The sequence below is a fragment of the Gymnoscopelus microlampas genome, assembly GCF_963454915.1.
Source record: "Gymnoscopelus microlampas genome assembly, chromosome: 14".
NCBI lineage: Eukaryota > Metazoa > Chordata > Actinopteri > Myctophiformes > Myctophidae > Gymnoscopelus > Gymnoscopelus microlampas.
In genome coordinates this window covers 24,222,765-24,240,872 of record NC_139951.1, presented here as the reverse complement: position 1 = coordinate 24,240,872, position 18,108 = coordinate 24,222,765, and the positions used below count along the sequence as shown (strand labels likewise).

The 18,108-nt window shown below is 41.0% G+C and overlaps 2 protein-coding genes across 3 annotated transcripts; one reads left to right on the top strand and one right to left on the bottom strand.

The window, feature by feature from the left end:
* The first annotated feature begins 13 nt into the window (after positions 1–13).
* On the top strand, positions 14–11,277 carry kat7b (K(lysine) acetyltransferase 7b). 2 transcript variants are annotated; one of them, XM_084078793.1, is made up of 14 exons: positions 14–192; positions 589–742; positions 1,017–1,265; positions 1,405–1,487; positions 2,812–2,895; positions 3,866–3,964; positions 4,162–4,272; positions 4,864–5,055; positions 5,457–5,546; positions 6,119–6,259; positions 6,532–6,625; positions 7,340–7,486; positions 7,835–7,941; positions 10,155–11,277. In XM_084078793.1, exons 1-14 carry the CDS (start codon positions 175–177, stop codon positions 10,254–10,256), a joined length of 1,671 nt encoding a protein of 556 aa, XP_083934919.1. In that variant the 5' UTR covers positions 14–174; the 3' UTR covers positions 10,257–11,277. The 2 variants fall into 2 exon arrangements, with proteins under 2 accessions (XP_083934919.1, XP_083934920.1); XM_084078794.1 differs by having other exon boundaries at positions 14–203.
* LOC311060563 (uncharacterized protein) lies at positions 11,038–12,396 on the bottom strand (the record flags this gene model as incomplete). Its single annotated transcript, XM_084078795.1, has 5 exons — positions 12,047–12,396; positions 11,665–11,758; positions 11,532–11,564; positions 11,300–11,353; positions 11,038–11,135 (listed from the first exon to the last, which is right to left on the bottom strand). The coding sequence occupies exons 1-5, from the start codon at positions 12,155–12,157 to the stop codon at positions 11,038–11,040; spliced, it is 390 nt and encodes a 129-aa protein (XP_083934921.1). The 5' UTR covers positions 12,158–12,396.
* Between the last annotated feature and the right edge of the window lie 5,712 nt (positions 12,397–18,108).

Sequence of the window (18,108 nt, the reverse complement as noted above, 5' to 3'; positions counted from 1 at the left end):
TGTGTGTGGAAGCTGTGGCGCGAGAGCCCTGTATCCTATGCTCTGTAGATACAAACTTTTGAAGATCAAAATCGAGCCTTGACACACTCTCTTTTCAGCCGCTGTCACACCGTTTGGGAACGTATATTGTTCGCAAAATCAGGGATATAAAAACTAACTCTCGTAGAGGAAAATATGCCCCGTAGGCGACAGGTAAGAAAAATGTAGGTCGCACCCAACATAGGTTAGCTTAGCTTAGATGCTCAGCTAACTAATAAAGGGTTGCTAAGTCGCTTAGCCTGCTAACAGGAGCTATCTTAACATTTGGCCTGCTGTGGGTTTGGTCACAACGACAGTGGTAGATTTGTAATACAATTACCAACATAAACAATACAAGTTATAAGTTGTATCTGTCATCTTAACTGCTCACTCATAATCGTCCGCAGGGAATTCAGCATAATTAGCATGCTGTTGTCATTCATTGTTGACATGTCTTGCAGTGGCACAGACAGACAGCAGCTGTATGGCTGCGTTCAATATGTCCTCATGTGCTGTTGAATGATCGTATTGGAATGTCATGCTTTGTTTTGTGATTTGTCTCCCTGACAGAGACATGTGGCTGGCAGTGGTTCAGATGGGACCGAGGACTCTGACTCCTCTGCTGAGAGGGAGCAGACCAACAGTTCAGAAAGCGATGGGACCATGATGTCCAAGAGACAGCGCCTCACCAGAGCATCCACACGCCTTAGCCAAAGCTCTCAGGGTTAGCCCATTTATCTGTCAGATGTTACCATCCGCTTAACCACTTGAACCCCAGCATCCCTACTCCGGGGGGCACATTTGCCAAAAATAGCAGATCTACAAGCTCACAACATGTTGCGTTGCCATGCGCCGTGAGCTTGTAGATTTTCTATTTTTGGTGAAGGATTTTGGAATCTGTTTCAGGATTCTGTCTAAATACAGCACTTCCATTCCCTTCCGATCCATTTTTACTAAGAATAGAGGGTTTAATTGTGTTTTCTCCACTCTCCTTTCAGATACCCCAGATTTGAAACGAGCTGGGGACCATGACGAGTCTCCACCGTTGACGCCCACAGGGAATGCCCCTTCCTCAGAGTCTGAGCTGGACATCTCCAGCCCCAATGCCTCTCATGATGAGAGCCAGGCCAAAGACGCAGCCAGCAGGGACTCGGACAAGGACCTCTCCCATCGCCCTAAGCGCCGCCGCTGCCATGAGACCTACAACTTCAACATGAAATGCCCCACGCCGGGGTGTAACTCCCTTGGTAAAAATCAAGTGCCACTCTTGGTTCAACCACTCAACAGGACTGCCACCATTTGGATGAAGTGAATGTTATTGATGTTAATCGCCCTGTTCTAAGCTTGGTGATGTTGATCTGCATTTGTTTCTTGTTTTCGTTCCAGGTCACCTCACAGGGAAACATGAACGTCATTTTGCTGTATCCGGATGCCCTCTTTACCACAACCTCTCTGCTGACGAATGCAAGGTGAATCTGAAACCTCTTTGTTATGTTCATGAATTGGAATGGTAACAAATAATGCATTTAAGTGTGTCACCCATGCTGTGGCCAAAATTGGCCTCAGTTCTATTATTACTTAGGGGCTGACAAGTCCTTTGTCATGCATGCCATGGACAGATTGTGCCCCCATGATAGTCCAAGCAGTAGTAAACGCTTCCTCAGAGACGTCACAGTGGAGAATGCCTCAATAACATTGGATGGTGGTGGTAGATAAAAATATAGTCTGTAGCACTGCTTAGTCCAGATTAGCCAGTTGCTGTTTGTCTATGAGTCTGTCCACTGACTTCATCCTTGAGTCCAAGTGGAAGTTCCCTCAGGATCTCCTAAGATTCACGTTCACAACGTTGGGACGGACAGACGACTCAAAAGCATTATGCCTCTGGCATGGCTGTCCGCCGGCCTGATAATAAGTACCCTACTTATGTGTTCAGTCACTGAATTTTCTTGGAGCATCCGATGCCACTTGTTACAGTAAATACCACAACCAACCTGTGTAGTCAAAGCTCAGCGCATCATCAAGGAAGGACAAGGACAGGCACCACCCCAGCCACAAACTGTTCACACCCCTATGACCTCTGCCAGGCAAGGAGGCCTACCACAGTATCAAGGGCCACCAGGTTTCTGAACAGCTTCCACCCGGCTACCGTCAGACTGCTGAACAAGGCCTGACCACCGCCTGTCTTCAGGCTGGCCTTGGACTTGACTTTTCCTTGTGGATGTACCATGTGAATTTTACCTGTGGAAGTTTCCGCTCTATGTGAGCCTGTCAACAGGCAGGCCATGGACTTTACTTTTCCTTGTGGATCTATCATGTGGATTTTACCTGTGATGTTACAGCCCTTGTGGACTATGTGGTTGAATCTGACAATGCGCTTATACTCTCGCACCTGATGCACATACCTGCTGCTATGTGGACCTACCGAACTTAACTGAAGTGCCACCACCTTTTGTGTCAAACCTTATGCACCTTATGTCTCTACCTGTCCTCTTTTTCTTTTTCTGTCCTCTTACTGAAAACAACAAGAATGATGGAGCTTGCACAAAATAGAATTTCACCCACTTCTTTCATCTTTACACTTGTAAACCTTGATGTGACAATGAAATTGATTCTGAATGCATCTTCATATTGAACAAATGCATCATGAAGATTGATTAATTCTTCTCTGTATTTAACACATTTAGCATAGCGTAGCTGTAAATTAAATGTCTGTTCTATACATTTATTTCTATGGTACAGATTTCTTTTTTTGCATGCATAAATTATTATCTTTTTATTGATATTCATCCTCAGGTGAAAGCTGTCAGCCGTGAGAAACAGGAAGAGGACATGAAGGGACAGGATGAGGGCAACACACGCCACGCCACCCGGCACCAGGTATTCTCATCTTAAAGTGATTTCCACCAACTTGAATTTTACATCATCTACATATTATTAGGGCTAAAATTCCATTAGAAGTGTTCTGTATGTCTCTGAAACCCTGTCAAAGTTGAGCTGAAAAGGTTACTCCAGTGCTGTCATTGAGGTCAAATCCAAGAATGTAAAAAATCCTGGTTTTATGCTGGTACCATCAGTGGCTGTGATATTGTTCTTATTAGCGATCTTGACAAAAGAAAATATGAGTGAGGTTGATGTAATGTCGACCATAGACCGTATGGACATGTTTCTATCGACTATGATAACTATCAATAATGTAATGAAATTACATAAAGAGTGTGATAGTACCCCTTTAACTAATGTTGTCTGGTTACTATGGTCAGACTCTTGTTCTTCTCATTGTTGAATGCTCGTGATGTGGATGATGTTACATTACAGTCATTTAGCAGACGCTTTTATCCAAAGCGACTTACAATAAGTGCATTCAACATAGGTAGGGAACGAAACTACTAATCACCACCACCTAAGTGCATTTTCTGCTAAAAGAAGCAACTAAGAGTATACCTAGCGCTAAGGTAAAAGTGCAATATATCAGCTACCTACTTTCTTAAACAGATGAGGCAAATAGCAAAATCAAGTGAGCAAGAGCTAAAACAAATAAGTGTATCGACTAAACAAGATCCAATAAAACAATACAATAATAAAACAAGAGTTCGTACAACTAGTTAACAACAAGCAGGCAAGGCGAAGAGGAAGGGTAGTGTTTCCTGAAGAGGTGGGTTTTCAGTCTGCGGCGAAGTTGGTATGTTGTTATCGAAACTTATTCTGTTGCACTTAGAGTATGTTGTCCTGGATAACAGTGTCTGCTAAATACCAAAGGTATACCAATTAACTTGCTGATAAGGAGTGTCGTGAACGTGTTTCATTATATGAATGTCAATGATCGATGTGTTTGTATCACGTCTCTCAGACCCCCACATCAAAGCAGAGCAGATGCAAAGAGCAGGTTACTGAGATGCGGAAGGGGAGAAACTCTGGACTGCAAAAGGAGCAGAAGGAGAAGCACACGGTACATGTACATCAACACTCCTTTTGTTTTGTGTGTGAACACACGCTAACCTCCTATTGCTGTTGAGAACGCACAACTGTGTGTCCTTTCCTTTGAAAACAATGATGGGTGGGATAACTCTCTAGCACTGTGAAGAGGGGTTTCCCAGTGGGCATGTACTGTAACTCAATCTCTGCCTGTTTCTGTGTGGTCCTCAGGAGCACCGCCAGACACACGGCAACACCAGAGAGCCTCTGTTAGAGAACATCACCAGTGAATATGACCTGGAGCTCTTCAGGAAAGCCCAGGCCCGAGCTTCTGAGGACCTGGTAATAGAGTGTTATTTATCAATATCTCTGTCTACAATACCTTTTGTAAAAAAAAAAAAAAATCTAGACTAAAGCGAGTGGTTATTACGATTTTAGGTCCCTGGCTGGCTACTATTTCCACCCTGGACAATTGTATACACTTGTGGAGCACTCTGTCTTATGAATGACTCTGTCAATGGATGAATGTGTGGCCCCTGTTGATGCTGATGTAGATCAAACAGCTGATAGTGTTTTACCAAAATGTCGTTTTTGATTAGCAGTGTTTTGTTACACTTTTTCAGCTGCTTTCTGTGTTCATGAATCATTTTTTGCACCATAAGCCTTCTTTGTCATTTTCTGAAAGTGAGCAGAGTTGCTAAGCTAGCAGTTTGAATCCACCGTGGTGCATCCGACTTGGCCGAGTGTTTATATAAACATAGTTGGCTGTTGGGGTGATAAAAGGGGTAAAAAATAATTGGCTACTCTAAATGAAAAAAAAGTGTGGGGGGGACAATGCCCATTTGTTCAGGGGACTTGTAATGCTTGTGTTTGAAAAGCACAGACATATTCCAGGAGTAAAACTTCTTCTACCCCACGTTAACCCTTCAACAGGAGAAGCTGCGTATCCAGGGACAGATCACAGAGGGCAGTAACATGATCAAGACCATTCTGTTTGGCCGCTACGAGCTGGACACCTGGTACCACTCTCCCTACCCTGAGGAGTATGCACGCCTGGGCCGCCTCTACGTCTGTGAGTTCTGCCTCAAGTACATGAAGAGCCAGACCATCCTCAGGAGACATATGGTAAGAGCTAGGGTCACCAACTCACCATTCACAGCTGACATTTCAAGGGTATATACACGGACAGTTTTGCACGATCATTAAGAGCATTAATTCCTTCATGTTGTATTTGGTCCTCATATCCAGCCATACAAAATCCCAATAATAATACTTAAGATGTATATAGCATTATAAGGGTCAGTCGCTTTACATGGGGGGAAACATAAAGAATAAACTTTATTAGCTAAAAGAATAAAATAAATTCTGTCCAAAATCCAATACCTGTTGCTGCTAATATTATCCGATCCTGTTTTATAGTTGTTTTTATGTCTGTGAAACATTTGTTGTTTATATCATGTATATTTAATGCATTTGTTTATATAATCTATTGCATTTTCATTTTGGCTGTATTAATGTGTTTCCAGGCCAAGTGTGTATGGAAACATCCACCTGGAGATGAGGTCTACAGAAAGGGAGCCATATCTGTGTTTGAGGTCGACGGTAAAAAGAATAAGGTTGGTATGATGTGATGATATTGTGTCTTGTCTAAATTGTCCATGGCTAGATTCATTCTGGTCTCAAACACAATGTGTTGGTGTTCAGGACAGGTAGACCTTGTTGAGAGTGAGACCTGTATGGAATCAAAATGATCCTCTTCTGTCCTGCTCTAGTCGCTGTTCTAACACCACTGTTCTTATGTGATCTCATTGGAACATTGTGATATTGTCTAAGCATTATAATTCTGACTGTGATGTACAGTATGGATTGAAGTTTATTTCATGAAAAGTAAATACCGTAATCAAAAAAACAATGCCTTCTATTTTGAGGGCAGTAATGTTACTAATGGTTCGCAAGGTCGACAGCAGTGGAATTGGAACAGCTGTTACTGACAGACTAAAAAGCTGGGCCTTTTGAAAAAGGACAAGAACACATTTTTATTTTCCCTATCCAGTTTATCTGGTTTTCCTAATAAAGGTGAAGAGGGATGCAATTTCTGTTTGTGTGTAAGTGGAGCCCTGTGAAAACATGGCACTAGTTTATCACCCTCAAACTAGAGGCCAATGTCTAAATTATGCTTTGTCCCCAGATATACTGCCAAAACCTCTGTCTGCTTGCCAAGCTCTTCCTGGACCACAAGACACTGTATTATGACGTGGAACCTTTCCTCTTCTATGTCATGACGGAGGCAGATAATACTGGCTGTCATCTAGTGGGCTACTTCTCCAAGGTAAAGACAGAACTTTTTGTTTGCTTTTTGTTGTTCGTTTCATTTTTTACCTACTGTCAGTATTATGTGTTACATAATTTGTTTCTGTCAGGGCACTATGATGAGGTTTAGCACATAGGTAACAAGAACTATAGTAACTTTTTTATAAAAAATATTGTATGAGATACAGCAATAAACTATCGATACAAATGTATTAAATCATTATTTTTCCATTGTGAAATATAGTTTTATTGGAAAAAACAACTAATGTATCCTATTTCCCCCGTGTCCAGGAGAAGAACTCTTTCCTCAACTATAACGTGTCCTGTATCTTGACCATGCCACAGTACATGAGGCAGGGCTATGGCAAGATGCTCATCGACTTCAGTAAGTAAAAACATGTCCTTGGTTATTTTTTTACAGATGCTGTCATTGTAGGAAAATAGCCGCATCTCACTGAAGGCTTACTGAACTGTTGTTTGGACCGCGGCTCCATCTCCCAAGAGGGATAGTTTGGCATGCAATATTAGTTTTTTCTTGTCCTTGACAAGAACAATCTAGGTTATCTGTTTTCTGGTTACAGGAAAGAGTTGCATGCTTTCTGGTTTACTGAATACTTTGACATCCTCTAGGCTCCCATGCAAAGTTTATTTATAACCTATAAGAGTTCATTTGTACCTTCATGCTACATCAAACAAAAAAAAGATAGGTTGGGTGGTGCTCAACTACAATATAAATGTGTATAATAATAATAAGACCAAATTATTGTCACTCTTACTGTCAGGCTTCTGTTCCATTTGGAACTAAAGTTTTGACATCACATGACGCCTTCTTCAGCGTGTAATATAAAATTACTTTTATATTAGACGCTGAAAAAGTCATCATGTGATGTCAACATATCAGCAGCAAACCTTATTTTTATCTAAGTTAACTTTGCAATCGGAATTAGCGTGTGTGGCAGTATTCTATTTCAGTTGATTTTTCCAGTCAGTACTCAAGGTGTGCTTGTTGTTTAGCTCTGTGTAGACGACACTAATTAAGTTGAACACTATCCCCCTTTAACTGATCCTCTTTTGACTGTTCTTTCCCTGCTGTGTTTAGGCTATCTGCTGTCCAAAGTTGAGGAGAAGGTTGGCTCTCCAGAGAGGCCTCTGTCTGACTTGGGCCTCATCAGCTACCGTAGCTACTGGAAGGAAGTGCTGCTCAGATACATGTATAATTTCCAGGGCAAGGAGATCTCCATCAAAGGTTTGTGAGAAGCAACACTGTGTAGAGCTAATAAGGCATGGCACAATTATTGCATATTCGCTTAATCGCAAGTATTTTAAATCGCATTTGTTTCGCATAATAGTCATAATCGTTTCCATGTATGAATTCATACATCTATGTCCAAGTATATACATAATAAATGTATAATACACATAATTATATATAAAATAAGGCATTCTCTTCGCACCTCGGACCAAAATGCCTATGTAGAAGGATTTTACATTGAATCGTCAACTGTTTAATATATAGAGTTGCTCATTCTGTTCGCCCAGTGTCAGTCATATGCCAGAATGATTCACTATTGTAATATTTGCATGGTGTATACAGAAATAAGTCAGGAAACCGCGGTCAATCCAGTGGACATCGTCAGCACCCTGCAGTCTCTTCAAATGCTCAAGTACTGGAAGGGAAAGCACCTTGTATTGAAGAGACAGGTAAGATACTAATAAGTTGATCTATGTTAACATGTCTCAATTAAGCAATATTACACGAGAGGGTGTGCTTTACCGTCATTATTGGCACGCCAGTGATGCGGTCTGGAACGAGGCGGAGCCGAGTTCCGCAAGCATCACTGAAGTGCCAATAATGTAGGTAAAGCACACCCTCGAGTGTAATATTGCGATTATACAACAGTTACCAACAAAACACATCCAAATGTATTCATATTGTGGGGCAATTCATAATAAAAATGTTTCGCTATTATCCGTTTCCCTGTAAAGAGAAGAGTTTATTTGACTGAGACATTAAATAGTACCTGTAGCAGTGCTCTGAGGCACCGTCTCATCAACACAGCTGATTCCAGTAGGCTATATGCTCCGTTGTACGACTGTGTCACGTGGCCAAAATAACTGATCTACAAGCTGACAACGCGTCGCGATGGCGACGCGTTTGGTACTCATTTGGTTTCGCGTTCTCTTTCTCATCCTCTTCTTCTAACCATTGATCAACCGTAAGTCCACCAAAATTAACAACATAGTCCATTTTGCATAGCTGTTTGTTCTCCGGTGGCGGCGGTGGGTCAGGCTACTGTCTGTTTGTTTTCCTACCGTGGTACAGCGTGACGTCACAGCACAGCTGTGCCATATATGGTCTAATCAGGTGCGGACTGCAGTGACTGGAGTGATTTATTAATGTGATTAGGCCCGTGCTATCATGCTGGTTTGAAGCACGGCTAGATAGCTATTTCAACCAATCAGATTGCTTGGTCGGAACTACCTGTTGTGTATACGGCTTAGGACCCTTGCACTCACCCAGCATCCCAGGTGTAAGTTAGTCCCCCGATTGATGGTTAGAATGAAAACCACAATTGTCAGGCAAATACTGGAACAGGTGAACACACGAGTAGTGAAGAGGTGCTGACCACGGGAGATTTATAACCGTTTAAAAGAGAGGAGGTCGTCCAGCTCATAGTCACGATTCAAAACCTTTTTGATTTGAAAAGAAACCAACTCCTCTCTTTTAAATAGAATGAAAACACCTGTATACCTCTGGGTCCCCAGGGTCGGCAGAGAGCCGTGTTTCCTGAGAGTTTAAAAGGGAACACCGGTAATGTTGGAACCCAAAAAGTGCCGATGCAGACAGACAGATACGTTAGCTATTGTTATAGGATTATAGGAGGTGTGCCCTAAAGAGCACAGACAGTCCCTGATTAGATGGCTAGAAGGACAACAACGAGGTCTTTGAATTCCCATGTGGTGAGAACCACTAGTCGGTTGGATTACTGGGGCGTAGTCATTACGGTAGAGGTCTAAAACATTTTTAAACCTGGTCAACATCCAAATACTGATATATTATTGATTTCAGCTGTTCCAATTCCAAACATGCAAGTGCCGTGACACAGAATCAAATGTTTTAAGGTCATGATTCACCAGGAGCTTGGATGGCTTGGTTCCAGGCTTAAAATAATTAAAATAGATCTTTTCGGAAATCTCTATGGGAAACATTAATGGGGTTTATATCTGTGGAACCACAAAATGCCACTGCTATGCGTGTTTGTTCAGTAACATAAGTCTCCCCGTCTCTCCAGCTCTTTATTAAACAGAACAAAAATATCAATTGGGGATACCAATTTTATCCAACCAGGAGAGCAAACTCTCACAGGATAAACAAGTGAAATTGGAATTGATGACACAAAGAAATGAGCAGACAAAATTGGAACTGAAACACTATAAATTGAAGCTGATAAATGGGTTATCTCTCCTGATTAGTTGAAATTGGCAACCCACCTGCAAATGTATTTTCGGTTTATCAAAGGGTTGGAGAGACAGGGAGACCCCTGTCTCTCAAACACTCGATAGCAATGATTACTTATTCAGAATATTATTATTCAGTGCTTTAACCTTTTTTTCCTTTTTGTTTTAACCAAAAGAGATCACTTGCCCTACCTTTTAATATCCCTTCATTACTACATGTGTTACCATTATGCGCTATTTGAGTGATGGGGTTTACAGTATTCTACTGGTGAGAGTGCAGGTATGCATTATGCAATTTAGTGGCCCTCTCCATCATCAAAGTTTTCCACACCTTTTTTTAAACCATGAAATAATACAGGGTAAGAATATGCAGAGCACAAGGGTAATTAAACTGATGTCATTCAGTGTCTCATAAATTAACAAAGTAACCTTCACCGTGGTTATTTTCATTATAGGACCTGATTGATGAGTGGAAGGCAAAGGAGACTAAGCGAGGCAATAACAACAAAACCATCGACCCCAGCTCACTAAAATGGACCCCACCCAAAGGGACATAGGTTCCAAACCACAGGCAGGCTGCTGAATGAACTCTACCCCACCAGCCACAAGTAGCCTATGAACCTACCAGTCTATCAATAAGTATCAGTGTTCTCCGTTTCCGTCTTTAAGTCCGGAAATATCCCAGTAGCCCTCTCATTACATGTTACAAAGTTTTTTATTTGTTATTTCATATTTGTACGCATATTTATGTTTTAAGCGCCATGAGTCACAATTCAAAGTGTTCCTGACTGAAATATTGTCAAACAATGAAGGTTGGAGAGAATTTTAATTGAATTGACCTTTCCCATCTCTTGTTAGCTTTGAATGTCTTTCTACTTGCTGACTTTCTTTTTTTTATCCAATATGGCAGATGACATGAATGTTTTGCTTTTCCCAGTCACACAGACAAAAAAAAATACATGGCAGCATTTGCAGCAGCTTTTTATTCAAAAGTGCATTTTGAAGTTGGTTTATTTCGTTTGGGCTATACAATATCATCAGCATGACCTTTGAATCCGGACCGAACAGAATGTTCTCTGAGGAGTGATATTTTTTATGTATTGCAGTGGCTCTTTTTGGTTGGCATAAAGATGTTTTAAGATCATGTAAATGTATAATTCCTGGTCAAGATTCAGTAATAACTGAGTTGGGCCCATTCCTCTTGTTGTGAATCTGCCAAATAAAGAAGAACAAGAAAAATATTCATAAAATCATTCTGATATTTTAGAGTTTTTTTGGGATGTCATTGATGTGTCCTAACTATTACTCTGACAAATTGCACAAAGGAATAAAACAGCCTCAGGTTTTTCTATCTACAAAGATACCTTGCTTATCTGATTCCTGTGATACATCAAGTGCACTGCTGGTTGCAACTGGAATTATTCTGGTTAAAGACTCTGCAATAAACAAAACGTTTTATCAACATTTTAATAGGACGGTTTTAACTTGGCTGTAATGATAGTTGTTAATGTGTAGTGGTGCTTTATTATTTTTCTTCTCTTTTTTTTTTTACTATTAATAAAGTTGCCTTGAGATTTATCTTGGTTTTATTTGTTCTTACCACCGCTAGTAATGCTTCTCCCCATCAGGCCCACAAACACCTCTCCTTTATTTCCTAAAGGTGCAGAAAGCATAGTCAATAATTCACCATACACTAACTCATACTTTTATTAGCCTGACACAATTGCAACTTTTTTAATATAATAGCAATTACAGAAAATTAATTTTAGAACCGTGAACAACTGAATATGGGATATTTTAGACCATTCTGGCTTCAATCACACTCCACTTACTTCGTCTGCCCATTTGAATAGGTTGTCCTGTACCTGTGATACAGAAAGCCTAATTATTGGACTGTATGTACAGTACTATATTCAACATTAAACAAGAAATATCATGTAAGTTATAAAAAATGCTTGTGACTACCTGAGCGTTTGCCCATGAGTCCATAAAAGTGGGGTACTTTAGATCGCTTTCCATTAGCCGTCCAGCTATCCAGTCTCGCCTCCAGTGAGTCATCCTGTAGGGAACAAAAATGTCATTTATCTATGATCCTTAATATCAATATTATTCCATTTGATATATATATATTATTTAAAGTCATAGAAAAAGTGTGTCAATAAATCATTTCATTTATTCATTGATATTTTGAATATCAGATTTAAAGATTTATCAAGTAATCATGCAGTGTTATTGCTTTAAATAATACATAAACAGACATAATATCCTTTAAAAAGTACAATACATCTGTAAGACTAGCATTTCGACATAATTCCTTGAAAGCTAACAGTAGATTTTTGACACTCACCTGCCAGTCTTTGGAAAGCCATTTCTCCTTATTTATATTGAAAGACAGTCCCTGACAGGCTTGCACCAAGGCACAGAAGACGACTACAAGCTGTATCTTCCAGTTATCCATTTAGGGCTTCTAGTTTACTTTTAGTAAAGCGCCTAGTTTTCTATCAGTGGTATGGACCAAGAAGAATATATTAAAAAAGAAACTTTACCGATAGATGCGATGCAATGCAATGTCCTTACTCATACTGCCTGATCAAACTGTATCCAAGGTCCATGTATACCCCCATACTCCATGCTGCTAGTCCCCTCCCCCTTTAAACATGCTCAAATTATTAGAGACCCTCTGCTTTTTCTTTTGATCTGAAGGCAGCCTGGAACGTTTTCCACATTACTCATCCAGAGTAAAAGGATATGTAGTAGCTACAGTGATTTACTCAAGCCAACTTTTGTTATTGAGCCTCACAAATTTTACAATGCCATCATGACCATTACTCATGTAAACATTCACTTTTACTTTTTGAATTTAATATCACCTCTTTTATGACAAACAAAATCACACTATACTCAGTCATAAAAAAATACAGTTTTGTTCAACCAGTTGCCTGCTGCTCAAGTTTTTCTCACAATAATATGTGTGAGTGTTTCAGAGATTCCCCTTAGCAAATAGTACGCACAGAGGCTACAGTATATAACATTCAGCCTGTCTTAAATATTGACCATTCACAAGCGTAATTCAATTCCATGTTTATTAGATGCCCGGTGGACTATTGGTCAGAAAATATACCCCTTTCCTGCCTCTTTTATCATTGTGATGTGTGTGGGTTTCTTTGATATCACCCAGGACAGCAGGCGCCTCAGGTCTTTGAACAATGCTTTGTAAATACAGCCTTCTGCTTTGAGGTTCACGCTTTAATAGTCAGCCAATTGACTTGGTGAACTACAAACTAACCTTATTAAAGCAGGGCAAGCCCAGTAATGACCTATAGGTTCTATGGTTGACCGAGAGATACGTGAAGCATTATTCAATACTATGTGATTGCTTTCCATTGTGTACGTGTTGTGATGTGACCCTGTGAAGATGAGGGGAAAAGTGATGTTGATGTTTTTGGAAAGCAGGCACTCTTGGTTTTGTAATAAGTGGATATTGGTCAACTTTAAAGGCTTCAGCAAACCTCCCTTACCTTCACCGCTATTTATAGAGGAACCTCATTTCTAGTACCAAATAATTAGCCTGTCATCATCGCATAGCCATAGCTTACATTGGTGTTTTTTCATATATTCTATTGTTGCTGTCAAATACCGTAGGCCTATATGTCAGTCTTCAGCACAGAATGATGGACTTTAAGCATTATGAAGAAAATAAAAAGTAGGCCTACTTAGTATTGTTAAACAGCAGAAAATAGACCTACAGTATATGAGGAAGTACTATCAACCTTTTATGATGTGTATTGTATGTAATTAAGTCTGCATTATTGACAGTGATATTTAAAGTTATTCAAATATTTGCACAAATTCACTAAAGTGGTAGTCCTGTAATAAACTAATTTATTTTCAAACCACTGGGTATTTTGTTATTATAAATAATTTTGATGATCTTTATTGTCTTAACTATTTAAATGCTCTGTTTTACTTTTTACGGCGTGGAGGGTGTGTGTGTGTGTGTGTGTGTGTGTGTGTGTGTGTGTGTGTGTGTGTGTGTGTGTGTGTGTGTGTGTGTGTGTGTGTGTGTGTGTGTGTGTGTGTGTGTGTGTGTGTGTGTGTGTGTCTGTGTGTCTGTCTGTCTGTCTGTCTGTCTGTCTGGAGCTAATCTCACAACCGTATGTTTATACTTAATTGCTTAAATACTTCATTTTATTATGGAAGTCAATGGGAAACCTTGCCTAAATTTGGAGTCGTATGTCACAGGAATGTCATAGACGACTGATGTCATAGATTACTGATGTCACTGGCTGGTTACATCGCCATTTGTGTGATGCAGATGCAGAGATCCACATTTCACATTATGTTTTTAACTTTTTGGAAATATCCAACATTAATTTCATAATGGAATACAATACAATGGGTCTCTGGTCGGGCTGAAACCTTCGCCAATTTTTCTTTTCCACGACACGCTATAGAAAGTTGAGGAGAGGCAATTACTTGTCAATCGGTGGGCTCTCTAAGGACACCCCCTCGAAACAGGCCTGACACACGCTTTGATCCCTCTACAGGTGCTTCTCGATGCAGAAAAAGCCCAGGACAATTTGGCTTGAAAGGCAATTACCCCTGAACAGCCTTTGTGTGTACACAGCCCACAGCTAACATCGAGTAGTGAATCAAAAAGGGTTCGAAGGGCCAAGAATTTGCATTTTAAATGTCCCCTGCACAAAGAGCCTGTGTAATGGCAGAACGCTGTATTTCCATGTTATTAAGCACAGTCACAGCCCAACAGGCCTTTCCATAAGTTTATGATGCATGATTGATTGATAGCTTCTTAGGATTCGAGGTACTCTGACAACGAGCAATGACGTCATAGATAAATGATGTCAGAGACTGGCCACCATGTACTTTATGTCTATTTCACCTACGCAATAACCTGTGCAACGCTAGGTACCCCAGCTATTTATTTATACTGGAGGTTCGGGCTGCTACACGGCCCTCACACCTACGTTGCACCACCCTTCCGACCAATATGTCTGAGTCAGTGTTGGAGGCTTTGTCAGAGTAGCCGGTGTACCCGCCTGTCTATGTCCCTTTTGTGCTCATATATGGAGATCCCTTATGACCAAACCCTGTATATTGGCATGCCCATATGGGCATATTCATATTGGTGGGATTGGTGGTTCTGGACAACCACATATCCGAACGACTTGGCTATGGTTATGACACCGCACTCCCTCAAGTCCTTGCCGATGCGCGCGCCGAGTTTGAAGTCGTTCAGTCCCATATATGCACATGACCATATATGGGAATAGTGGTCGGATCTGTGGCTCTGGACAACCGGACCTCCATATATGCCTATATGTAGGCATATCTGGTTTGTTTATGGTTATGCCTGAGACCTGAGTCATAGTGACATGACTATATATGGGCGTATTTGGTTTGTTTATGGTTATGTCTGAGTCAGAGTGACGTGCCTGTGGTCCTGTCTTTGTTTATGGTTATGACTGAGTCAGAGTGACATAGCCCCGTGGTCTGCCGGCCGGCCCTCCCATAAGCCAATTTTAATATAGGATAACTAGAGATTCTGGCGGCCCTCACATCTAGGCCAGATCATATCACAGTCCATCACAATCCATATTCGGTAGGAAAGCTGCTGTGGCTAAAATGTTAAAATGTAGTTGTCTGTTTGTTTGTACAGATATGGCCAAATATCCGACCAACAGTCCGCAACAGTCCGATCCCCCAACAGTCCGCAGTTGGTGCATCACAGCTACGTGCTGTACTGACGACTAGCCTCCAAGTACTTTGTCCTATTTCTCCCCCACAATAACCTGGGCAACATTGGGTTTATATATACACATGACACACACATGCACACACACACTTATTGTTGTCTCCGCCAGGAGACTATGTTTTCGTTCTCGTCCTTCCGTGTGTCCACCAAGCTAACATTGGTCAAGCTTCACGTGACACGTGACAATATGTTGAAAGGGTGTGCTTTGATTGGCTAGCGAGACGCATGATGAAATAGAGACCTATAAATAGGTGTGTCACTTCAAAATAACATTTATATCTTTTGAAGTGAGGTAAGACAGGATTAATCAGGAACAGTACTGGCGGAGACCTGTGCTCCGAGGAGCACATTTTCTAGTTTATTTTATTTTTCAATTTTTTAGCGGCGCTGGCGCCGCTCTATACATAGTATAGAGCGGTCCTGCTCTATACCTGGCTTTTCCGTCAACGTTCTGATTGGTCAGGTCTGTCAACGTTCTGATTGGTCAGGCCCGCCAAGGTTCTGATTGGTCAGGTCCGTCAACGTTCTGATTGGTCAGGCCCGTCGAGGTTCTGATTGGTCAGACACGTCAACGCTCTGATTGGTCAGACACGTCAACAAAGTGATTGGTCAAGCTTCACGTGACACGTGGCTATAAACACATTATAAACACATATCGATGACAAAATGTATCAAAGGCGCCGCTACCTTCACACAGGGTGTGATTTTTAAATTTACAGACAGAGTAGACTAACAAATGAAGGTCACACCAACATTATGTGTAGATTCTTTGTATCCCAAGTGATTGATGTGAAATTACATTTTACTTGTGTGTCCTCTCAGCCATTCAGGACACAGGGATATCCAGCACTGGTTTGTATTGTGGCAGCTAGTGCTTGAAATTTTTGGACTGACCAACAGATAGATTAGCTTATACTAGCTATGTGGTCATCAACATTGACCAAAATGGCATGCTTTTTGGTCTTATCTAGTCTATACAATATTGTCAAACCCTGATGACCCCAGATGCGTGCCATATTCATCACTTCACACAGGTGGATCATCACGGGAATCATGTGCATGAATCATATGCGTGGGAACAGAAAGACACGAATTAAGTGTCTGTATAAGGACTATTGAATTCCCAAATGGCCACTGGAGTAGCATCAATGAAACCCCATGAGTGAGTGGCCTTACACTATTCATTCAGTACCACAGGGACATCTCGACTCTCCCTTGCCTTATTGAGCCCCATCTGGAATGTGTCCTCAGTTTGAAATTATAATGGTTTTTATAGTGACTTTGGAAGAATTTGAAATTGCATCACTCTATGTCCTTGGATGGGTATAAAAGAGCCATACATGCTGGAGGTTTGGGGAGGACAGAACCTATTCTAGTATCTGCTGCAGTTCTTAATATGACTGAGAGCAGGGTGTCCTGACTCTGTACACTGTAAAACCACTGGGTATTCGTTTAACTCTGGGAGGGTACAAATGTACCGTTTAAGACCCATTTCACAGCTGGTAAGATTTAGGCCATGATTCAGGGATGAAATTATATGCTCACAGTATCCAGGGAAATAATGTAATTCATTTGTTAGATTCCCCTAAATGGTTCCTTAACAGCCTTCATGGATCACACAAAGGGTTGTCATTTGATTGTCATTCTTATTGCCTCGATCGCACTTTTAATGTTCTAACAACACTATTGTAACGGCAGTTATCACTTATAGAAACTGAAATCGGGCCTACTGTATAATACTGATCAACAGGCAGAGAAATTGGACACAGCAGCCTCATCTGTGCATCGTTTGTTTTGTGGTCTGCGTTAATAAAAGCCATCATCTCTTCTTTTCCTCCCCTAATTGAAATCATGTGACTGTTTCAAAATACCACCATCCTGGAAGATTTGTTATTTTCATACCCTGCTTAACCTAACACAGGACATTGTATTTTAAGGCATTTTATTGTACAATTACAGAGCAACCTGCAAGGTGTTTAGGCACACACAAAATCTATGTCCTGTTCAAGGATGCTGATGGACACATAGGCTGTTGCAGAGATTGAGGCTGCAAATCTTGTGGGGGTTATGAGATGGTCTTTATAATGCCTAGCCTAGGCCACCCTGTATGTTTTAAACTCATGTTTTCTTGAGATCAAAAGTCCTACATGCTGTTCATACAAGGAGTTGCCACAGGGGGGCGCCATGTGACCAAAACAGGGGCACCTCATCCAAATTGCATCTGTCAGAGACTGCTTAGAAACATCTTTTCCTCAGTCTTTGTAATAGGACACCCACTGCTTGAGCCGGGGCCTGTAATCTTCTGTTGACAGATATTGTATGTTATCAGATGGGCAGAGGTCCACAAATACTGAAACGTGATGAGTTTAGTCACAAGGGCCTCCTATCGTCACGTATAGGTCTGACAGAGCTGCTTTAATGGGTCCTGAGGCTGGCTGCTAGACCTGCTGCCTGCCCACTATCTCTTCACAATCTGTGATCCATCTTAACATGGACAAATTAGTCCATTCATGGAACTAAGTGGGCTTTAGTGGAGTTTGTCTCACTGAGATGATCAGAGGGTGAACAAAAAGAGTGATGATTCGAAACATGCAGTGGTGGAAGAAGTATAGGCTATTCCGTTTTTTTTAAAGTAG

Coding starts and splice junctions, on each gene's coding strand:
- kat7b (XM_084078793.1), top strand. Junction 1,488..2,811: donor TCTCTGCTGACGAATGCAAG/GTGAATCTGAAA, acceptor ATTCATCCTCAG/GTGAAAGCTGTCAGCCGTGA. Junction 4,273..4,863: donor CCCGAGCTTCTGAGGACCTG/GTAATAGAGTGT, acceptor ACCCTTCAACAG/GAGAAGCTGCGTATCCAGGG.